This window comes from Pomacea canaliculata, linkage group LG12, assembly GCF_003073045.1.
Source record: "Pomacea canaliculata isolate SZHN2017 linkage group LG12, ASM307304v1, whole genome shotgun sequence".
Classification (NCBI taxonomy): domain Eukaryota; kingdom Metazoa; phylum Mollusca; class Gastropoda; order Architaenioglossa; family Ampullariidae; genus Pomacea; species Pomacea canaliculata.
This window is the reverse complement of record NC_037601.1, coordinates 2,144,866-2,169,492: the sequence shown is the minus strand read 5'-3', so window position 1 is coordinate 2,169,492 and position 24,627 is coordinate 2,144,866. Positions and strand designations below refer to the sequence as shown.

At 38.6% G+C, this 24,627-nt stretch overlaps 1 protein-coding gene across 1 annotated transcript; it reads left to right on the top strand.

Moving 5' to 3' along the window:
* Positions 1 to 532: 532 nt before the first annotated feature.
* Positions 533 to 24,260, top strand: LOC112576574 (cleavage and polyadenylation specificity factor subunit 1-like). Its single transcript, XM_025259125.1, has 37 exons — positions 533 to 1,364; positions 2,222 to 2,456; positions 2,934 to 2,967; positions 3,828 to 3,955; positions 4,303 to 4,383; positions 4,740 to 4,891; positions 5,431 to 5,574; positions 5,954 to 6,093; positions 6,379 to 6,489; positions 7,057 to 7,150; positions 8,336 to 8,423; positions 9,013 to 9,181; positions 9,370 to 9,467; positions 9,758 to 9,913; positions 10,079 to 10,288; positions 10,837 to 10,978; positions 11,524 to 11,702; positions 12,065 to 12,204; positions 12,408 to 12,506; positions 12,963 to 13,035; positions 13,302 to 13,393; positions 13,806 to 13,974; positions 14,283 to 14,525; positions 14,861 to 15,013; positions 15,547 to 15,663; positions 15,950 to 16,040; positions 16,583 to 16,667; positions 17,327 to 17,468; positions 17,919 to 17,987; positions 18,568 to 18,651; positions 20,052 to 20,228; positions 20,560 to 20,626; positions 20,929 to 20,976; positions 21,678 to 21,836; positions 22,280 to 22,409; positions 22,613 to 22,751; positions 23,743 to 24,260. The coding sequence occupies exons 2-37, from the start codon at positions 2,295 to 2,297 to the stop codon at positions 23,788 to 23,790; spliced, it is 4,413 nt and encodes a 1,470-aa protein (XP_025114910.1). The 5' UTR covers positions 533 to 1,364; positions 2,222 to 2,294; the 3' UTR covers positions 23,791 to 24,260.
* The last annotated feature ends 367 nt before the right edge of the window (positions 24,261 to 24,627 follow it).

The window sequence follows — 24,627 nt, the reverse complement described above, 5'->3', positions numbered from 1 at the left end:
ACAATTATGATGGTCTCTCAGCAGCGCTCAAGCATTCCCATACCCTCAATTTTCTTTCCTCAAATCCCCTACCAGTCTTTTATCACCGTTTTGCTATACAATCTGAAGATCAAGAAGTTGAAGGTAAAGGTAGTCCCCTAACCTTTCAGGTCTTTGGAGTGAATGGAGGTATTAAAGACCTCACTTTTCTGAGGACAGTGCCCATCACTGTGTCCCCTCCTCCTTAAATGACTATGAAGCTCTAAAAAAAAGTTTTTTATATTTAATTACATATGACTTGTGTTGCCCATGTATGCAAGGTGTAGAACACAAAAAAATTATGATTTATTCATATTTAAATGCATATGCTTTTTATATCTTCATATTGCTAGTTTTGTCTCCAAAATTTTACTCTTTTAATGGCAAATCTGGATACTTTATTAGTATTTTAACTTGGGAAAACATTTTAAAGTTATTTTTCTCTGCATGATTAAATCTACAAGCAGAATGAAACTGTTTCTGCCACAATGTTGACTAGAAGATTAACTCGAGCAAAGCTTTGGAAATAGGGAAAGCTGGGGACATTGTCGTGCGCTTTCTTACTCATACTTTTATGTGCACACTAATATAACTGATTCCGCAATCATTTTGACAACTTTATTTACAAATGACTTGTTTCACACTAAGATCCAGCAGTACAAATACATATAGTTCAAGGATCTATAAATTTACCTGTCGAGAAATACCCGTAAAACAGCTAACAACAGAGGGGTAGAATAGAGGTGATTGAAGACTATCTTGGGAAAAGCTATGGGACCCTTGCTCTTTGGGCTTCCAGTGCTGCAAAGGTTGTGACCATTTAGGCGGTGTTTAGTAAATAGTATAAAAGCAATTATTTTACTATTTAGTAAATAGTATAAAAGCATTATTATTGTTTAATGTTTTCTTTTACTAGTCAAAATGCCTCGTCTCTAACCTCACAATAGCAATTGAGCCTTGACGGAGTCGCAATGTTATCTCTGGGAAAACAGATAACCGTGTACTTGGAGCACTGAAATCCGGACCGAAAGGAATCACTGCTTCGATACCCGTGTGGTGCAGCAAAATTTTCCCCCAGAAGACCCATATGTCGGAAGTGAAAATGGAAGGCAGCGAGGGTTAAGTAGACAAGTGTTTGTGGTTTATCCACTGTCAATTTATTTTATACTGACTTCGATGGGTGGTGTAGGAGGCGGGTAGCGAGGGGTTTAGGAGTTAAAAAGGTGCGGGGGAGTAACTCTCGCTTCTTCCGCCCAGAAACGAAAATCAGTGCAAGATGGCGGCGCCCATGTCTGCCGGCGAGCAGACGTGATTGCAACTCGAAGAATTAAACAAAATACCAAACTGTGAGCAAAATTCTTTTCAAAATTAAGCCGTAAAAATGTAGCTTTCGCATAGTCAGTAATTCGTTTAAAGATGTTTCTCGATTTCAGCATATAGTAATTAAGACGAAGACAATAAACAATGATCAACCTCAAACTTCGTTTGAATGATACGCGCGCATATACACAGACACAATTAAGCTCACACCAGTCAACAGGACATATTTTTTCAGTTTTTAAAAGTATGGAATAAGTGTTAATATATTTAATTATAATTAATAAGACAACTATTAGTCCAGACTGTTTCTCTTCGTTGTTTGTAAAGACTTCAGTTTTTCCTCTCTACAAAACAAAAAAAAAGTGGACGAGTCGTTAGACGGAGGATTTCAATATCGTACAAAATATCAACACCCACAAGACTTGAGATTAGAAAACGTGTATTGCTGTAAGCTTATCCTTACATAATCATAATCGACGACCTTTAAAAATTAGTCAAGAATTAGATCCACTACTAAGTGTCCGGATGGTAATATGTTTACTATCTTTCTAAAGCCAGCACAGTTTTTTTTTCAATTTAGAGTTTTTTTTTAACGTAAACAGTCTTGAGTAACGAAAACTTTTCATAACAGAACAAAAGATGGTCTGTAACTTTAAGCATATCCATTTTCATGAAGGTCTTTATTGACCACTGTTTATGACTTAACTTTGATGTAGCAAGTTAAGGGAAACAGACCCAGGCTACTAAAACAAATCAGTTCATCATGTTTGAAAGTTTCATTTGATAAATGAAATTTTTCGTTTCAATTTTCTTTAAAAGCTTAGCTGTACAGTAGAAGTAAATTCTGGATGATCATTTTCCTTGAAGATACCTTTTATTTCAGGAATTGGGCCATCTTTCCAGAGGTGTTGTATGGTTTACTTATAGTCAAGTGTGGAATATAGCACATTGTCAAAATGGCTATGTCTTCCTCAATGTTCTGCATGTACAAAGAGATCCATCCAGCCACTGCCATAGAGCACAGTATTCAGTGCAATTTCTTTAATCTGTGGGAGACAAATCTTGTTATTGCTGGAGCCAACCAACTTCATGTTTACAGACTTAACTCTGAGCCTGATGTGAGTCTTTTGGAAATTCACTCATACACTTATGGGGATGGTCATGAAAGGCATGTTGGATTACTTGGAAGGGATGTGAAATTGAATTTCATATAAATATTAAGAAAAGATAAAAGTTTACTTTTTTAATTTTCTTTCTTTATAGAATTATTATTATTATTATTTCTTATCTGGTGTTGGAAGAAATATGAGATCTAAATTAATGTTAGAATTAGAGTGAAGAACATGGGATATGCAGGCTATCGCTGCCTTCATTATTTTTAAGCAATAAGCCTAGTGTCTGTCTTAATGGACATGGGGTAGGCTCACTCCTTACTGTAGATGTAGAACCAACATAGATGCCATAGCGGCAGTGTATATTAGTTGAGCCTGTCTGTTTCCATGAATGTATTAAAAATCCCTGCTGACTTGTTCTACTTTGCATGGTGTTCTTGCAATGTTCAGTGAAGTGTAAACAATGATATTTCTTTATTGCAGACTTCAGGAAAAGACTTAGAAAAGACAGGTGTTGGTATGTTGGTTTTGTTCCAGCTAATCTTTCAAAGTGTAGTGTCATTATTCTAAGTTTTGTCAAATGTTTTGTTTCTGGCTAGTTTCTCTCTAAATTTAAGTGTTAGATTTAGAATAGTTGAGGCCTTAATTCCGAAATTTATTGTTGATTTTTTTAAAAAATACTTTGTCCCTGGAAAAGCCACCAGTGGATTGATGTAGATTTGAAAACTCCAGATGGCGCTATTTGTTTATTTACTACAATAATTTACCAGTCAAGGACAACAATAGTTTGGATTGAGTTGAATACACCTGCACGGAGCAATCTTCTATGTAATCCAGGCAGAAAATAAAATACAAAAAATAGAGCAGATACCATTTTTAAAAGTGTCTGCAATTGTATGTGATGATAGTCATGTCATATCAGGAGAGTTCTGTCAAATTCTATCATGCCATTAGTTCTGTGTGCTTGTACCAACAGATTGAGAGTGTACTTTGTTGTTTCAGCAATGCAACTTCTGAATACTACTGAGTGTGAATGAATTATCATATGCAGATCTAAACTGTGATTATATCAAGGTCTTATGAATGTGTGATGGTATTATTGATTGCTGATGTTGTGTGGTTCTAAGCCTAATTAGCAGCTTTATAACAGTATCAGGAAGCTGAAAAGGGCTGTTACTAATTGCCCACTGGAATAAAGTTATAACTTGTTGATGTAACTCAAATAGTGAAATATATTAATGTCTGTGGTTCCTACCCTTTCTTGGGTTTTTTTTTGGTAAGAAAAATTTGTAATAATTTATGGATTTCTTACAAATTCTTAATCTTAAGCTAGCAGTAACTAGTTGTTTCCCATAGCTATTGTTTTACTATACTCAGATGGACCAAAAATGCGGCTGGAGTGTTTGAAATCATTCTCCCTCTTTGGCAACATTATGTCCATGCAGTCAGTGAAACTGGCAGGTGCACAGCGAGATATTCTTCTTCTCAGCTTCTGGGATGCTAAGGTATTGTGTTACAGCTGGCATTACACCAAGTATTTTTGGTTTTTATTGGACTAGACGCTTCAGTCTCTTCCTTTCTGAGATAATTTTTGCTTGATGATCGTCAACATTTTTTGAAGTTGATTGTAGTAGGTATAAAGATGATGGTTAGTATACTTGGATGAGGTTAGAAAACATTGCACATAATTTGCATCTCTAGCACTTTAAATAATTACCATCTGTATCGCTAAAAGTAGTAGAAGTGCTTTATAATAGAATCTATGTGGCTTAAAGAAATGTGCAGAAGGAAGCCATCTGATGTGCATAAATATTTTGTTTACTTTGCTTGAAATGCTCAATGTGTTGTGCAGCTTTCTGTGGTGGAGTATGACCCATCTACACATGATCTTAAGACATCATCTTTGCATCAGTTTGAGGAACCAGACTTGAGAGTATGGCTTATTTAGCACTTTCACATTCATCTCTGTGCACTTTTTCAGAGTTAACTTGTTTGGAAAAAAGTGTAACTGCTGCTGCTTTTTGGTTCTGTAATAACTTTCAGTTACCCAAACAAAAAGTGATGATTATGAAAGATTAATAGACTAGAGCAAGCTTTTCTATGTAAGTGCTTTCTGTTTCTTGAGTGTGAAGGTTTAATTTTGCTCCTACTATATCTATTTTTAATTTGGTTTGAAAAAGTCTAAACTGTAATGTTAACTGTGATTTTATTTTATTATTTTAGTATATAATTCATTATTAGCTAAAAGTTATTCTGTTTTATTCATTTCTTCCATTTCTTTTATAATAGGAGGGTTTTTCTTTTAACAACCACATACCCCTTGTCCGTGTTGACCCTGATGGGCGGTGTGCAGCCATGTTGATATATGGTCGTCATCTAGTCATCCTGCCTTTTCGGAAAGAAGTGTTAGCAGAAGATTATGATGGAGGTGGAAGCAGCACGTGAGTTATGCTTCTTACTGGTCTTTCCCTGTTACATTCATATCAGGTTTTACACAATCTCATGTACCTTCATGCAGAAGGTTTGTTGTTTGTTTATTGGTGTTTTATGCCATGCCAGCAACTAAGGCTATATCATGGCAACATGCAGAAGGTGCAAATACCAACAATTAGATGCTGCCATAGGTTACACCCTACACCCTATCCAGTCACTTAAATATAAATGCTAGCATTTATCATATAAATTGTTTTCATTAAAAAGTAATGAGGCAGTGTTGATGCTATTGATAGCCTAAATGTTTTTATTTTAGTCTATTCCTTTTTACTCCTCGGGAAGCATAGGGCTGCATTTTTATTTTAAGAAGCACAAGTTAAAGCATTCAGTGGTCAATAAAGAAATTAACACATAAAATTGTAATATAGATAACTAAAACATGCATTTGATCTCCAAAAAGTTGACGTAGGAATTTTAATCCACAGCTTCACGCCCTTTACATTCATGAATGAGAAGTAACTCATCAGTTAGTTCTTTCTTTCACCAGAAAATCTCCAGTCATGTCATCATACATCATCGACCTGGGCAAGTTGGATGAGAAGATCATCAAGGTTCTAGATGTGCAGTTCATGCATGGCTACTATGAACCTACCATCTTCATCTTGTTTGAACCTCTGCCAACATGGTCCGGGTAGGGTTTCTTGAAAGATTGAATGAATCTAACTGTTCTTCTTCTGCTGTGTCCATATATTTAAGTTAGTTTTACTTATTGAACATGCTTTCTTTTCTACGCTATTGCAGAAAATCATGTTCTATGGAAATGGTATCCTGGGGTTTGGGGCGGCAAACAGGCAGTGTGATTTTACATATAAACACATCTCATGATTATTCAGATAAACATATGTCTTGTGATTATACAAACAAATGCATCTCCTGTGGTGGACATGATTATCTGCGTGAATTATGTGCCAGATGCATTGCATGTTTGTGCAGCAGTGTACTATTCTGTATAGGAGATACTGATATGCTAATGGGATTAACGAGAATGTTTTGCATTTTTATGTATTCAGACGTGTGGCAGTTCGAGCAGACACCTGCAGTATAGTTGCAATCTCCATCAACATCCAGCAGAAAGTGCATCCTGTTATCTGGTCCCAGAGTAATCTCCCTTTTGACTGCTCAATGGCCTTACCTCTGCCTAAGCCTATTGGTGAGCTTCCATGGAGGGTTTTGGTTTTTTTTTTTGCAGATATGCATGCAAGCATATGCTCTTAATTGTGTGCTTACGTGCTCACACATGTAATTTAGCATGCAAAAATAAGTGTTCAGATTGTATGAGAATGCATTTTTTGTTTAACAAAAGAAGAAATAGAAATTAAAATAGTACTACTTGAGCAACCGTACATATAATTTATAGATTAATGTTTCTCTTTATTAAAACGACAATTTTCAGTTCTTTCCTCAAACATTGAATGCAGGACTGTTCTTTTTCCAGGTGGAGTTCTTGTTTTTGCTGACAACTCTTTGATGTATTTGAATCAAAGTGTGCCACCTTATGGTGTGTCTCTCAACAGCTTAGCAGAACAGTACTCAGCCTTCCCACTGCGTAAGGGCCTATATTTTTCTGACATAATTGCTCCACAATTTAATCAAGTGGTTGGCTTAAGTTTGGGGCTAGAGAAATGTAAAATTAAGTGGAAATAAAAGTTCAACTGGATGGAGAAGAGGAATGTTGGGATAGCAAAGAAAGACCTGAGGTGGTGTTGAGAAATACCAAGATGATATTTGCTTCATTTTTAAACATTGCTTTTTTTAAAATTATTTTTCTGTGCCCAATAGGAATAAGACCAAGTTTATGCAGTTAGATTAAAAAATAGGAGTGAAAATATTCATATTGTTGGTAAATATTTGCCTTCAGTTGAATGAATAGAATGGTTTATAAAATGCTATATGTGATTACTGAAATGTTCTCATTACCAAAAGGTACAGTCCTTTACTGATGAAGTTATACAATTATTATCAAGAATAATATATATGATAAAGTTTGTGACAGAATATGTCAGAGGGTGTATGTTGAATGACTATTTCAGCAAGCGTTAATAAACTTCAAAGAAAGTGTTCCTTATTTATTTCTGCTCTTATGCACATTAAATTTTTCTGTATGTTTCTCCAGGCCCCCAGGAGAATGTGAAGATCACCCTTGACTGTGTTCGTGTGGCTCTGATTGATTCTGACAGATGTGTCTTGTCTCTGAAAGGAGGGGAACTGTAAGAGAAAATTTTGAGATGAGCTTGTTTTCTTTTGTTATTTGTCTTATTACCATGTTATGAGTTAATTCTTTGCCCCAACCCTTGAAGTTCATTGTCTGTCTTTGTTGTTGAAAAAGTTCTTTTTTTTTACTCTTTGAGTATCGTTTATCTTTTAGTTCTAGTGTATTTTGGTCATCACTATGCATTTTTATCATATTTGTCATATTTTGATTGTGTATTACTTGTAGCCATATCCAGACAGAGAATTAGAATGGCTTACAGAACATTCATGCTAGCTTGATGATAAACTGCTTATAAAAATATTAGCTCTTTAGCTGACTTCTAGACATTAGAATTCAACTGGTATGACTGCACCCTGCCTAGGAATAAAGATGAAGTAATAATAATATTGAACATTTATATAGCACTTTTCCAACGATTTGTTCAAAGTGCTTTACAGAAATGATATACAGCAGTAAACTGAATCACCAACAGCCATGCACCCATAGTTACATAGACACACATATATATATAGACACATATACATAGACACACTCACTTCTACAACAGAAATACCTGTTCATGCATAAAGTAAATACAGACACATTAGGCAAGACAGGGTCACAGTAAAGTTACCATTCTGAAAAAATGCATCTTAAGTTTAGACTTAAAAGTGGTAAGAGAATCAGAGTGACAAAGGCTGACGGGTAATCTGTTCCAAATTGATGGGGTTTGGTAGGAGAAAGACCTCTGTCCATTCGTAATTGTCTTAGTCCGTGAGACTAGATGACTTGGTGTCAAAAGATGAATGAAAAGGTCGTGCGGGTGTCTAGGTGGTAATGTCTTCAGGTTTGAATAGATGACTTCCTTTTTTAATATTAGGCATAATATCAATAATAGTCATTGTAGGGAAGCAGGTCTTCTGTTAATATTGATTTACTGTACCTTAATTGACAAAAATATACTTTTTACATTAGTTTACTCTACCTTCCTTGACCCAAATCTACTGTTTCATATACCATACCATGAAATATATCCAGAAATAAAAAGTTATGATACGGATTCAGTATAATATTTCAGGAATGTTCACAGAAAGCCATATTGTTCCTTGCTGTTTCTTTTTGGCAGTTGAGGTGAGGAAAGAAATGTTGGAAGAATGTTAGAGGCAAAGCTACTGAAACAGGCTGTAAAATCTCTTTTCAGATATGTACTGACTCTGGTTGTGGATGGAATGCGTTCTGTCCGAGGATTTCATTTTGACAAGGCTGCCTCTAGTGTACTGACTACTTGTGTGAGTTTTCTCCTAATGTGTGTGCCCATGGATTTTTGTTGATGTGTGCATGCCGGTATATCACTTAATCTATATGCTTTGATATCACTGTAAAATCTGCATTGCTGCTTAGCTCCAAAGTAACCCTAACTGTTGTGATGATGCAAGCACATGTATGCCTGTAGATGAGAGAAAACTAAGACTTATGTGCCAGTTGTGTTTTATTTATATATATAAAAGTTTGCCACAGCATAAATCCGTAGGGGAAGTGAATGTGCTCCACCATGTCTAGGGCGCATCATGTGGGCTGCAGAGCTCAGCCATCTCCATCCACCATCTTTTTCCTCCCAGATAAATCAGGTACCCATTCCTGCACAGCAGTTGCTGGGTAAGCAAGGGACAATTTCCATCCACAGGCTAGAACAAGCCTTGAACCAGTGACCTTCTCCTTCACTGCGGTGAATCTTTAGATGATGCTGTCCCTCCTCAAAGTTATGTACAAAACACAAATGTATGCTGTCTTATTTTAAGTTGGACTCCACAGTTGTCAACACAAATGCTTCCGTATATTTTTATAGCAAAATGAATGTCTTTCCTTTCTTCATTTTAGATGTGTGTCATTCCCAATGGCTACCTTTTCCTTGGCTCACGGCTGGGTAACTCCTTGCTTCTTCGCTACCAGGAGAAAGCATCAGGGATGGTGCTGCAGCCAGATGCTGACCGCCGCCTCCATGAGCCTCCAACGAAAAGACGACGGGTAGAGGGCTTGGAGCAGTTGGGTAAGTGGGACAGTCTTGAACAGCAAGAGGCTGTATGGGACTGCAACAATATGAATCCAAAAAAGAAGTAGATATTTAATGCATAAAAATCTAGGAGAAGGGGTAGGAAAAAAAAAGGGTGTGCAATAGACTGGATGGAGTTGAAATGCCTGTGATGTGTGCTTTTAAAAAGGATCATGTGTTGGCAGCCTCTGATGTCAGCGAGATTGAGAATCTGGATGAGCTTGAAGTCTACGGTGACAGTGACAAGAATGCAGGGACTACTCTGACATCCTATGTTTTTGAGGTAGGAGATGCCCCTATGGACTATTCTGATGATCTGTTTTTGAATGGAGTAAGCAAAGATGGCTTGAGAAAGGCTTTTGTTTCAGTACACACTTTCTTTGTTCCTTGAGATGGCATTCACTCCCATATTTTACTAAGTCCACCAGAGCACACTAAACATTTACAAAAAAAAAAAGGTTTTCAAATGATGCTACTACAACTGTCACAAGTGTTGATCCTTATGAAAGAGATGGAGAGAAAATCTCTTAATTCTGCTTAGGACAGGGTTTATCAGCAGTTTCTGCTCTCCAGGTTTGTGACACTATCTGGAACATTGCCCCATGTACTAACATGGCAATGGGAGAACCTGCATTTCTGTCAGAAGAATATTCCAATGACCTGGACCCTGACCTAGAACTGGTCACAACCTCAGGATATGGCAAAAATGGAGCCATTTCTGTGTTGCAGGTAAGAGTAGTGCTGTGTACTTCAATAGTGGATAAGTGGATTATTGACACATGGGGTTGTGTGGAAGAAGAACAAACTAAGCGGTAGCACTAGAATTTATGAGATAAGGTGGGGAAGCAGAAAAGGTGAGATCTTATAAGCTGAAGTCCTTTTTGTTGTCTGCAGCGCAGCATACGCCCCCAGGTGGTTACAACCTTCCAGCTGCTTGGCTGCTATGATATGTGGACGGTGTACAGCTCGTCAGCAGAGGAGGAGAAGTCAGGATCCCCCACGGATGAAAAAGGGGAGGAAAAGAAAAGTGGAGATGAAGTTCCAGAGCCCTCCATCACAGGTGGCCATGCTTTCCTCATTCTCAGTCGCAACGATTCCAGCATGGTGAGTCTTTTTCACCCTTCTCATCACTCTCTCTTCAGTTAGTAAAATTGGTTCTCTATATTTCTCAAGAGATATTTTGTGTACACTAGCTCCGTGGTTCTCAACCGGTGGGACGCATATCCCTAGGGGTACGGCAAGGGTTATGCAGGGTACGCAGCGACATAAATAAGCACATGCTATTATGAAAGAAAGTACTTTTATGCGGGAACTTATGTATAAGGGGTACCCACGGACATACTTTCACTCTTTGGGGGTACAGTCACGAAAAAGGTTGAGAATCTGCACTAGCTCATACTTCTATGTATATTGAGAAGCTGCACCATAAGCGGTAAGTTCTGTTTGGCAGTGATAGGGATGATCGGATGGGGAAAGTATGTGTGGAGGCTCATTAATGTGTGAATCTGTATAGTTGTGAATATTTTATGTGTAAATTGAATTCTTTGATCAATATTTTTTTTGGCCTGGATCTCTTGTGTTTTGTCCAGATTATACATATATTTGTAAGAGTTTCATGGTTAAAACACAAGATATGATGCTATGTAATGCAGGTCCTTCAGACTGGCCAGGAAATTAATGAACTGGATCACAGTGGCTTTTCTACCACAACGCGCACGCTGCATGTGGCCAATCTTGGTGGCCGTAAATACATCCTCCAGGTGTCACCCACCACCATTCGCCTCCTGGAGGGAGGTGTGTACATAGAAGCATGTGTGAATGTGTATATATACTCCTGGTCATATTTGTGTGTATTGACTTAATCCTGATTTACTAATAGCTGGACTTGCAGTTTTTGTCAAAATCTTTAGCTTAAGAACTCTCTCAAGTTCAAGGGCAGGAGCTGCTGCATTTAAAAGAGGAATAAATTCTCTGCAGACATTCATACCTTGAATGTATTTCTTATATAATATTTAAGTTCACATATGTACCTGTTCATGGGTGCTGGAATACTTTTGAGAACTTAAATATCAAAATATTTTACATTCTGAAACTGTTATTCCTCAAAGGTTATTTTTGTTTTATTTTTAGTATGCTTCTCAGTTTATCTCTAAGAGCTGCATAAAGTTAGGTGCACATGCTGATATGCTTGTATGCAGGGACACGTGCATGTACCCTGTCTGTTCCTGTTAGTCTCCCACTCTCATACTCTCTTTTCCAGTCAACCCTCTCTCTGTCTGAAACACATAGTCACATAGAAGTATTTGAGGGCTCTAGAGGACAGCTTGTACTTGTTGCAGTCAATCAGCTGCAGCATATTCCTATTGACATTGGCTCACCCATTCAGCGCTGCTCCGTGGCCGACCCTTACATCATGTTGATGGCGGAACAGGGGCAGGTAGTCATGCTAACGCTTAAGCAGAGTGACAGCTACAGCTCAGGGGTGCGGCTGAACGTTATTAAACCTCCTATTGCACAGGCAAGTAGCACTTCTGAAATTCTTCAACCTTATGCACAGATGTCTAACAAATGTAACACGTTTAGCAGCTGGATATTAAGGGTTCTGCAAAATGTGATAAAGAAATACGAACAGTCATGCAGTTTGGCCCATGAATGCTTCTTAATGTCAGAATGTATCCTGAAGATTTATTATACCATGTTTGCTAGTACCTTAGACAGTTTTTAATTTCCTCCCATTTAGCATTTTGTTATGAATAATGTTACAAGTCCATTAGCTAGCTCCCACATTGCATTTTGTGAGGGATCATGGTAATGCTGTTGTTCACTTGCACATAACTCACTTGTAGTGAGTTGTAAAAAGATGTTTGTTCTGTTATCCAGAGCCCCAAAATTGTTGAGGTGTGCACTTACAAAGATGTGAGTGGAATGTTTACAACAGCATCCATTCATACCAATGACACCAGCATCTCGCCTGAGAAGGTACCTAAACCAGTAGAGAAGGTAGCCGTCCTGGATGAAATGTAAGTAAATACAGCAGAGACAAGGGTTTTCTCTAGGGAATTGTTTATGAAAATTATATGTTTTTCATCTTTTAATCTGGATTGGAACAAAATTTTGCCTTACCCAAGCTAAACAACATATAACCCATGTTTGACTGATGTTAGCTAAGTCTGATTTATCACCATGCTATTCCAGAAGATATTCTTTATTTATTTTTATGCAGCAATGCGGATGATGAAGATGAGATGTTATATGGGGAATCGGACACTTCAGTTTTTGCTTCATCTTTTACAAGCACAATCCTTACTCCACAGCCACCAGAGTAAGTTGAATTTGCCTCTGTTGATTTTTTTTAATTATCAGTTCATATGCTTACTTTTTGTAACAAAGGTCATTTTATGGCTTCTTTCAATGTTTCAAAATATAGTTGTGCATTATTAATTAAAGAATATCATGACAGCTCAAATCATTATTTTATGTACGGCCACTGAAATATATCATGACTATGTTCAAAGTAGAAGGAATGCAATGAACTGCTCAACTTGGATGTTATGTGATACAAAATTTCTAATGATGTATTGTTATTTTTTAGCATTCCATACTGCAATGTTTTATATTATTCCATACAAGATGACATGCCAATGCATCATTAATCAGTGTGATTGCTAATTAGTTTGCAGAATTGCTGAATACATTTTATTTATGGTGGTGGATGTTTTGAGGGAATCATTTTAATCGTACTTCAGTGGGTGAGTTGTTATGTCTCATTATTTTTTAGAATAAAGACACAGGTGAATCAGGTAGAACCAACATACTGGGGACTTGTGGCTCGAGAAAATGGTGTGTTAGAGGTAAGAATTTTTAACATTTTAAAATTGAATGTCTTGAATTCAACGTTGCTATTAAGTTGAGGATTAAAGTTCTACATTAATGAAAATGCTGGGGTTTTTTTCACAAAAAATGGTTACTGGTCAGTTTTAGAGAAAAAAGTATGATCATTATGCTTTATTATGTGATTTAATGTTTAACACATTTTTAGAATGAATGATATTCGTCCACAAATATGCATTGTTTTTAGAGAGAGTAGCCAACAGTCATTTCTTCTGTTTGTCTCCAGATTTACAGCCTTCCTGACTTCACACTGTGTTACTATGTCAAGAATTTCCCCATGGGGCAAAAAGTGCTTGTGGACAGCAAGCAGTCCTCTGGGTAAGCATCAGTGTACCTTAAATTTATCTCTTTAAAAAATATCATGCTTTAATTAATTATCATATGACAACTCTCACGCAGCATGGCAGTTCAAGTTGATAGCATTTTCATTAGCCTAAATATACAGAAACATTTGTATATTGCAACGGATTTACGTGTGGTTCTGGCTGTTTACTATAGTTGACATGCAGCCTACATACAGAGGAGTGTATTTACATGTGGTTCTGGCTGTTTAGCAGATATGCAGCCTACAGAGACAGGAATGTGTTTCACATAGACTCTTGCAGCCTTTGTTTTATCCCTGATGATAAAAAAGCAGTTGGCACCATGCAGCAGACACCCAGATCTTGTATTAATGTACTCATGCAGTAACTTAAGTAGCATTACTGATCGCTTGCTGTTGCCACTGCAGCACTCAAAGTGTAGGGCCCAGTGCCAGCTCCAGCAGCACAACGTCCACTGGCAGCGGCAGCAGCAGTGGACTTGTAGGAGGGGACAAGGCCACAGCCAGTGAGATGCCTGTTGTGAAAGAAATTCTGGTGGTCGGCATGGGTCTCAACAACAGTCATCCTTATCTAATGGTGAGCCACATTGTATTATCATCTGTACATGCAGGTGCATTTTCCATCTTTCTGAGCATGGAGACAATGCTGGCATGAAGCATCATATTCTATGAACAAATTCAATTTTTATGTTTTTGCCTTAAACAGTAAGAGGGTATTGGTTTCACTGGGTTCTTTTTTAAGATTTTGCATCACATGCTTTTTTGAAATGATTATAGAATGTAATTCTCTACAAAGCTTATCCATCCTGTTAAACCAGTTTTAGGAAGGCTTACAGTGATGCGACCTTATGTACACAGGCTTTTTTCATTTTGTTCTGTTTTCAGGCTCGTGTTGATAAGGATTTGCTCATCTATGAAGCTTTTCCCTTCCAGTCATCTGATTCCAATCCTTCTGAAAACCGTTTGAAGGTTCGATTCAAGAAATATGACCATGGCTTGATTCTGAATGAGACCTGGGGCCAGGTACCAAACAAGGGAGAACAGACAGAAGTCAATGAGGTGGAGGGGCCAGCTTTAGACTCCACTCAGTGGTTGCGGACTTTCAACAATGTTTCGGGCTACTCTGGTGTGAGTGTCATGACTATCACTATGTTAATTGTTGATGTGTTGTTTGTATGCAGAATGTCCATTTTACAACAGAAGAAGTATCCAGTAATGTCAGGAGATGGCAGAAACAGTCTTCTCATATTCTCACGGCACTGAAAGATTAAGCATATGAGCCACTACAACAATCACGCAACAGCTTTAAAGAAGCAATGCTGCAGTCATTTTTAAGGAAAGTATTGATAAACAGATCATTATGAAGTTGTTTGGAACTACACCACCAAGCACAGGTTTATCTTGAGTAAATAGCTCCAGTTAACTTTAACATCGCAGAGATGTGTCTGCTTCATAATTTGCAGGTGTTTGTTTGTGGACCCCGTCCGTACTGGGTTTTTATGACATCCAAGGGTTCTCTGCGTATACATCCAATGGACATAGATGGCTGGGTTAGCAGTTTTGCCCCTTTCCACAATGTCAACTGCCCAAATGGCTTTCTTTACTTCAACAAACAGGTAAAAATTTTTACTCTGTGTGTGTGTGAGAGAGAGAATTATGAATTCAAAATTCAATGAAGGTGAATCAATTTGTAAGACGCATTTGATGCCTACTGATAAATGTGTGCTTGTGTGACTTCATGTATATAAGTCTCTTGAGCCCATTTTTGGTGGATAAACATTGCCATCATAATAATTATTATTATTAATGTTAATGCTTGTGTATGCTTGAAATTTTTTAACCCAATGTATACAGCATATTTCTTCTCTTTCCCCTCCCCTTCAAATCCACACTTACACACATTTATGCAGTGCACACACACACACATGCTTTAAAGAAACACACATCAAGCAGCGCTAATGGCACAGAATTTCTGCTGTGTTAATAAGCGTTCATGATGGCTATGTGTATGTGAGGGATGGTAATTTCCCTCTTCTTGCTGCCTCCAAATTCACACTGTTCTTCATTTTCTGAAATATGACATTAAATTAACTTAGATTGGATTTTTGTAAAGTTATCCCACATTGGACTTCGGTGATTATTTTTTCAGAATGAGCTTCGAATATGTGTGTTGCCTACGCATGTGACATATGATGCCCCTTGGCCTATCAGAAAAGTGCCTCTGCGATGTACACCTTATTTTGTGTCATACAACCCAGATAGCAAGGTATGGGAGCCTAACCTTTGTCTTGTTTTTAATTGACTGATAGGGTAAGGTAACATAAGTAATCTTTTAAAAGTTGTAAGATCTAACTAAATTTTTTCTTCTGCATGTGGTAAATTGTGACAAAGACTTCCATTCTCCATGTTAATTTGAATCTTGACTTTTGCCAGCTGACCAGTAGTATTTATACAGAACCTCCTTGGTAAAAGCTTTAAAAGCTTGTGTGCTGTGAAAATACCTGTAACAAAATCTGGTATTCTGTAACACTTCTTTGGCTGTTTTGTGATAGCTGTATGCTGTTGCTATCAGCACACCTGAGCCACTTAACAAGATCCCCAAAACACACTCAGAAGATCGTTTGTGGGAGTATGTGACAAGAGGTGAGACAAAGATTTATCGGTTTTTCTCTGAACAGCAGCAGCCAATATGTGCAGTCTTGCAATATTTCAGACTGTATTTTATAAATGTCACCTATTCACCCTTAAATGCAATCATATCAGATTTACTGTTGTACAGAAAAGATGCTGTGCGTGTTATCTTCGCAGATATGAAGAAAGAAAATTATTTTACTTGCCATGTGACATTGCACAAGGAACATGTTTTGATGATGGCGGTCACTCTTAAAAAAAAATACCAATAACACGTACATTCACAAAGGCCATCACTCACACTATTTTATGTGTTTTTACACATAAGAGATAAAAAAAACTTTTTAATGATAAAAATGAGACATATTGACTGAATAAAGGCAGTCCAGACTTACTGTTGGCTGCTCAGATCAATTTTTGGGGCAGCTGTGCATTCTATTCTATGCTGTATTTAGCACATATTTGTCTGATGTCTTCATCAGAAAAATTGAAAAACAAATAGTAAAGTTTAACCAAGTTTAACTGACTGCTAACCAAGATGCATTTGTTTTCAGATGAGAGATTCATTTTTCCCAACATAGACATATACTCTGTACAGTTGTTTACACCTAGCACATGGGAGTTGATTCCCAATGCCAGGTAAGATACTTACCTTAAGGTTACTTTGCCTGCAGATAAGCATAGATATGCCAAAAGTTTAAATTGTTTGATATTTGATATTGTCAGGAACTATTCAGAATTTTGATCCAAAGGAAACAAGAAGACACTAGACTTCCGGTTCCAGAGAACTAATTATACATTAAGGTTTGCTCCCTTCGACCAGATGGTCTAAGTGGCTGGTTCTGAAGAAATATTATTTGATCTCTAGGACATGCATGCATTACTGTATGACAAGGCTGGAGACATGCCTTAGCAGTTTATGTGACCCACGGAAAAATGTTGAATAAATGCTGAGGCCTACCATGCCAAACATTGGGTGTTGGGGGAGGGAGTGAATTATCTAAAATAGGAAAAAAAAAGTCAATGGAAACATCTGTGCTGTACAAGGACGAATTAACCTTTACTGTCAGGGTCTCTGTCTTGCTTGAGTTGGAGCACATTATGACATTTAAACTTTATTGTGAGAATGTCGGTCTGTCCTTCCAGTCATTAATGTGAAGAGTAGGCTTGCACTGTGACACTCAGTTTTTATTGTCAGAATGTTTTGATCAACCTTTATGCCGTCTATTGTGTCAGCCACTGTGTTGTCTGTTGTGTCGGAATGTTGTGATCATCCACTGTGTTGTCTGTTGTGTCAGTTACCAGTGTGAGGAGTGGGAGCGTATCACAACACTCAAGAATGTACAGCTGCAGTCTGAAGGTACGCTGTCAGGACTCAAGAGCTACATTGCCATTGGCACCACCTACTGCATGGGAGAAGAGGTTGTTGCCAGAGGCAGGGTCAGTCTCATTTTCCTGGGCATTATACAGAAATTCTTACTTATTCATTTACCTTTTGTCTTAATGTAGAACAAAATTAAAAGATAGCTGGTGTACCAATAAGATTTTCTACTCATACAATTTTCTCTCAGATTTATCATTTATTGAGTTGCTGCTTTGTCCCACAGTTGTTTGTGTGCACAAAAAAAAAAGCAAAAGAAGAAAAATCTTACTTTAAACTTTAGATCATTTTATAAAGCTGTGAAGAAACTGTCTTTGGACCACTAAAAAAACTGTTAAGAGCAACAAGAAAAGGAAGGTGAGCATAAGATGATGATGCCTGCAGAATCAACAAAGACAATACAGTATTCATTCTTGCATGCAAAGATGTTAATGTGTTCATCTTCTGGTGAACAGACATCTTGAGCACAGGGTGAGCCAGTTTCATGCTTGTTGTTTTGGACATGGCAGGTTATCATCCTGGATATCATTGAAGTAGTGCCGGAGCCAGGCCAACCACTCACCAAGACCAAGATGAAGGTCAGCAGTTTTGACTGTTGTTTTGGCAAACTGATTATTGTGTGAGCACTGGCCATTTTGTTGACCAGCTGAGATATATGTGTTTAAAGGGATGTTTGTTGATAAATTTGTGCTGATGTTGGATGCTGTAAGTCATCTACAAATAAGATGAAAGTGAAAGATGCTATGACAGAGTTAGAAGGGAAAGAAAAACAGTTGGGAGGAAGAAGAGAGGTTAAAAGGTTATGATTAAACATTTCTGAATTTGACATTCACCCACATTTGTATATTAATAGAGAGTTCAAAGAGCTTGGAGGTAGCAGATAGCTTAGTGGCTTCTGAATCGGAAGACATGCACACTAACAGTCGAATACACATTTAGTTGGGTGTGCTGTCCCTCCCCGTTCTACTCACCAAGTTGACCAGCTGTGGAGTAGATACCTGTCTCAGTAGAAAGCAGGGGAAGGTAACCATTGGGCTTAGACAATCTGGTTACCAAGTGCATGTATGAATACAACATTTGAAGGGTTCAGTAGGTAAGAAGGAGAAAATATTGATTAGACGCCTCTTTTGATGGTGTCTCTGTCTTTTTCTCTGTTAGGTGGTTTATGACAAAGAACAGAAAGGACCAGTTTCTGCTCTGGCACATGTCAATGGATTTCTCCTGACTGCTATCGGACAGAAGGTAAATATGTATTACTTGCAAATGTAAACACATCACACCACTTCTTCACTCTCTTCGTTGGCTACCAGTTAAATCTAGAATAGACTACAAGCTCTCAACTGTGTGTTATGGATTCTTTGAAGACTCCTCCCCCCCACCCCCAGCACTACTTTACTAAAATCTTGTTTGTCCTCACCTGCCCAAAACCTTTGCTTCTCATCAGACTCTCGCATTCCATCCCTCCCTCCTACAGACAGTCACATGCGGACAATGGACGTCCTCCCTCTGTGCTGCTAAGCAGTGGAACTCTCTTCCTCATCACATTCGCCACTCAGACTTAAGGTTACATTCACACGCTCTCTGTTCACAAAGTACTAGCCCTGAATTACTATTCTTAACTCCCTGGCAATACCGTCTGTCATGCTAACCATCATGTAATGACTCCATCTTACACTGTTTATGGTGTCTGCATCCCTTCTTACCTTCATCCATTGCTTTACCTTCTACTCTTGTGCCTCATCTTGATGTTGTTCAGTGTGTCTACACGTACCTCACTGTCCACTGGCTGTTATCTTTTATTTATCATTATTGGTCTGCGCAGAGAGTGCGATCTATCTTGATCGTGATGCTTGTGTTATGTTCACATTATTATTATTGTGTGGAGTGTGTCTGCTTCTGCTTTCATATACAGTGATACCTCGGTTCTCGAACGCCTTGACTTTCGACCAAATCGGTATTCGACCAGGAAATTCGAGAAAATTTTGTCTTGGAATTCGAACAAATATTTGAAACTCGAACATCCGAACGTCCAAGATGAGCCGAGTTGAGCCGAATGGCGTTCATTCGGCCCAGCGCACCTTGCTTGCGTCATCAGTGACAATAACCATCCCCATTCCCTCCTCCCTCCACATTCATTCCCTCCTGCCATAAAGTTTGGTACAAGTACAGTAAATGAAACACAATTTACTGTACTGTACAGTACATTTTATTTTTTTGTTTTGTTTTAATAAATACACTTTTATTTTTTATTTCTTGTTGAGACTCATGTTTTTCTACATATATATTACAATTAGGCCAGTAAATAGGCATTTTCTGGGGCTTGGAACGAATTAATCCAGTTTCCATTATTTCCTTTGGGTTTCATTGCTTCGGTTCTCGAACAATTTGGTTCTCGACCGTCCTCCCGGAACGAATTATGTTCGAGAACCGAGGTATCACTGTATCTGTATTCTGGAAATGAGCCATTCTTTAGGATTATATATCTTCCATCAATGCTCAGTCGTACTTCTTTGAGGACATGTAATTTTCCTATTGTATTAAAACTAACTGGGCGGGGTTGTTACAAGAAAGAGAAAATTGCATTGCTGTGGTACTTGGTAATATACGATGAGCTTTAAATAAAGTTACCATTTTGTTGGCAGCTGTACATCTGGCAGCTGAAAGACAATGATCTGAGTGGTGTGGCCTTCATTGACACTCACATCTACATCCACTCACTGGTCACCATCAAGAATCTTATTCTGGCTGGAGATATTCTCAAATCCATAACCCTCTACCGCTACCAGACCAACTTAAAAGTTTTATCCCTTGTCAGCCGGGTAGGTTATGTCATCATAGTTGAAAACGTGTGTCTTGTGCAGGATTAAGAAAGAAATGATTGCAGGTTAAAGCAATCTTTCAGTGTCAGTGAATGTGTTATGTTGCTTATCTTTGGAATGCATAAATGCCAAAGAGTCAAAGCAAAACATTAAAAATACAGGCATTAACGTTGTGATAGGAAAATTGTAAAAGTCTCTTTCAGTGTGAGAGTGTGTCATCTGCAATTTTTTATGCCCACTGAGTGAATATTTCAAGAACTATTAAATCAATACCTATTTTTATAGTGGAGTGGATTCTAAAGTTTCCTGCAGTGTTGTGTTTCTATTGCAGGATCACAAACCTCTGGAGGTGTACACACAGGAATTTCTGGTGGACAATAATCAGCTGTGTTTCTTGGGTATTCAAGATTCTGATAATCTTAGTCATTACTTTCATGCTCACTGCAAGTGAAATTGTGACAAAACACATGCCATACAAGCATTAAGGCCTCTTAAGAGCTTCTCTCCTGATCATATGTGCTTTCAGAAGCCTGTTTGTTGATTTGTATACAAAAAGCAAGAAATAAATTGTGTATCTGCTTACCCATATTCATTTGTACATGAAAAGAGAAATCAACAATTTAAATGTATCAATATCCTTGGATTAAATAATCTTTTTTTCATAATTTCACATTTTAATACTTGTTCAACCCTTTTACAGCATCAGACAGAAACAAGAATCTGATTGTGTATTCATACACACCAGAAGGTAATCACTATTCCTCTCCCTTTCTGTGTGCTGGTGTAGCAATAATTAATGTGCTGTGCCAAATCTTATTAAACTTAGGTCTGTCTTCATATTTTAACAGAATACAAATTATTAATATGCTTTGAGAATTTAAAAAGTTCTCTCTGACAAACATGATGTGTTCTCTTTGGAACTGGGTTTTTCAATACTTTACATTATTTTTAATTATTAATTAGGCAATCATTAGAGTGCTTAGATAAAAAAAAGTTTAATTATTGGACTTGGAGTAGGGCGGGGGAATTAGTGTTTTACACTGAGCCAGCAACTAAGGCTATGTCACAGCTAGGCAGCTAGCCCTGTAAACAGATGTCACATGCAGAGAGGGCGTGTCACCAGTGAGTTGCTTCCTGCTGAGTTTAGTCTGTGAGGATAATGTGTGGTGCAATGGTTCTGGTAGTTTAAATTTGGAGACAGGTGAAAGAAGTGGATTTTGCTCAGATTGTGTGAGGGACACGAAAGGGAAATGGTGTTGTCATTTGATTGCGGTTTTTGTTGTTATTGTTGTTGTTGGGTTTGTTTGGTTTTTTTTTTTTCATCGTTAAGTGCAGATACATGAAAATATAGTTGTTGTCAGCATTAGTTCTCTTACTCAAGAGACTGTGTGTGTATATATATACACACACATATATATATATATACGCACATCATTATTTGTGTATCAGCAAGGGAAAGCCATGGAGGCCAGCGCTTACTGCGTAAAGCCGACTTCAACCCCGGGTCTCACATCAACACCATGTTTCGTGTGCGCTGCCGCCTGTGGGACGCCACCACAAAGAAGAGATATGGCGAGCAGATGGAGAAGCGCCACATCACCTATTTTGGTGAGTTCTGCTCAGTACTGTTTGTTTCATCACCTTCACGTCCTTTGTCAGAAATCTGGGATTCATCATCACTGCAGACTGGTGGACAGAGCCATCTGTCTGTCTACCTATTGTTCTTTCATTCAGTATGAGCTGTCGGTGCTGTGTTTTATTCCTTTGCAGGCTCCTACCCTGACTACTTCTCTTCCCCTACATTCCAGTCAGACAACTCAGCTTTTCGGCTCATGACCGTATACTAACTATCCCTATCATCAGAACAAAAACATTCGCTCGCAAAATTTTTAGCTGCTATGCTGCAAAAAGGTGGAACTCTCTCCCATCTAATAAATCAGTACATTTTTTTTATTTGGTAGCTTAACTCTTTCTAATGTAGAAAGTTTATTTTTAAATGAACATGTTTTATTTTGTCTAGTCTTCTGAATTCTTTGTATCCATTTTTATAGGCACCCTGGATGGCGGAATAGGGTATCTGATGCCCATTCCAGAAAAGGTGTATCGCAGACTGCTTATGTTACAGAATGCACTGGTCACCCATCTTCCTCACACAGCCGGCCTCAACCCTAAAGCCTTCAGGTGGGCTTTGTGTTTTTGCTTGGTAGATGCTGTATGGTGACTACAACCACAACATTTTTGTCGGGTAGTTGGTTGGGTAGGCTGGTTGCAAAATCCTAGCACATAGCCACGCTTGACACGTTTGAGGAAGGATGTGTTGTGAGACTAACACTTTACTCAGGGCCAGAAACCTTACATAAGAAATGTTTTACTGTGCCTAACAGAACCGTCAAGCACCCAGTACAGGGCTTGGCCAACCCTCACCGCCTGATCCTGGACGGCGAGCTCATCTGGAAGTACCTGTACCTGTCCATGAACGAGAAGATGGAGCTGGCACGTCGCATGGGCACAGCAGTAGAACAGGTCAGGCATGGAGTACAAGACGAGTAGTACCTGGATTTTAAAAACAAAATTCAGCTAATAACAGGCTGGTGGGAACCGGTAATGTTTGCGTAAGTTTTTACAGCTGTATTGAAAGAAGCTGGCAGCGGTGATTGTGTGGAGCAGGCACAGTAGGAGTTCAAATGTCAGCTGCTTGGTTGATAAGTGAAGCATGACAGTTGGTAGGAAATACAGTGAACTGGGTTCAGTTTAAAAGCAGTCCTGCAGTTTCAGATATGTCGCGCGTGTTAAAGGCCAACCTGAGTTTAAAACATATTCAAGGGACCCGATTAAACGAAGTAGGAAGATAATGGTTTCAAAAATCTTCGTGAATTACTCTGTTCTGATGACAAAAGCTAAACCTTTGAACATCAGAAACTGGCCTGTGTGTGGCAAAGAGTTCAAAGCCGCATAAAAGTAAGCTTGCTGTTATGGCAACGCCTCATTAACATGAACTTGAAGCTCTTTCATTGGCTGTTGCATTCAGTGACACCAGAAGGTAAAATATTTGACCAGTGAATGTGTGCTCTCTTCCTCTGCACCCCGCCAAAGGAACAAATGAAAGTGATGATAATAACTCGGTTTTCAACAAGCTGATGTCGGCTCTGCCTTTCAAACTAACAGCGACATGTTTGACTCAGGTTAAGGTGACCAGACGTTTCGGGGGCGAAAGCGGGACACGTGCCGATGATGGTGTCGTCACCGTCAAAAAACGCCGAAAAAAGTGATTTTTAAAGACAATCGGGACATTTGATGGACTTGCCAGAAAGCCAGAAAGCGGGACATTGGGCGTCCCGCCCGATATTCAGGCGGGACACGAGGTCAAAAGCGGGACTGTCCCGCCTAAAGCGGGACGTCTGGTCACCTTAACTCAGGTTAGCCTTCAACATATCACGTGACATAAACAACTCCCTTATGATTTTTGTCCGCTCTTATTTTCCCTCTTTTATTGATATGTATTTTCTTTCGACAGATTGTAGATGATCTGATGGAGATCGACAGAGTCACCGCTTATTTCTGAGTCTGTCGCTGTCTTGTGTGCCTCATCGCCGAGAAGGGATGACGTGTCAGCAAGAACTTTGACAGAACTGTGCGAGGATTTTTGACTGGTGTATGCAAGGAATTTGACCCCCGTGTGCAAGATGTGTGCTCGGAGTATTTTGACACTTGTGTGCAAGATTGGTTTTCGTGCAGTCACTTTGTGAGAAATCGGTGGTTTATGGAAATAGTACATCGTAGACATGAGCTGTCATTCCAGGAAACGATATTGTTAACCGTTTCAGTCCTGTACAAATTTAAGGAAGATGTTATGTCGGTTTGTTTTTTTTTTTCATTCTCTCTTCATTGAAAGAGAAGTTGTTTGATGTTTGTGTCATAAATCGTAGTTATGACTTTGACCTTTCATACCTGAGCGTATTCATCATTTCATGAAATCTATTGTTGAAAGCTTGTACAAGTAAATATCGCGATAAAAAAATCTTACAACTTGAATTGCGTCATGTTCCCCTCCCCTACATTGATCTTTTGCTGAGTGAAATGTTGATTGCACTAAACAGTTAGAAGCAGTTATTTACATTTACAATGCACTGCTGGTTCAGGTCGTTACATCCACCAAGTCCTAATGCTGGGCGCACGCGCTGTCCGAGCTGCCCAACGCTCGTTCACTCGAGGAAGGAAGAAGTCATCCTCACAGCATTAGCAAAGCTGCCGTAGTCTTCCTGCAGTGAGTGCAGTTCAGCTCCAGACTACGCATCACAGTAGACCATAGTACGTAGTGTAGACAACCTCATCAGACGGGACCCCATCCAACTAGCACACCTACCTACCCACCAGCTACAGACTGTACCCACTGCGGTCT

Coding starts and splice junctions, on each gene's coding strand:
- LOC112576574 (XM_025259125.1), top strand. CDS start 2,295: ATGGCTATGTCTTCCTCAATGTTCTGCATGTACAAAGAGATCCATCCA. Junction 15,664..15,949: donor CATACAACCCAGATAGCAAG/GTATGGGAGCCT, acceptor GTTTTGTGATAG/CTGTATGCTGTTGCTATCAG. Junction 22,752..23,742: donor TGGGCACAGCAGTAGAACAG/GTCAGGCATGGA, acceptor TTCTTTCGACAG/ATTGTAGATGATCTGATGGA.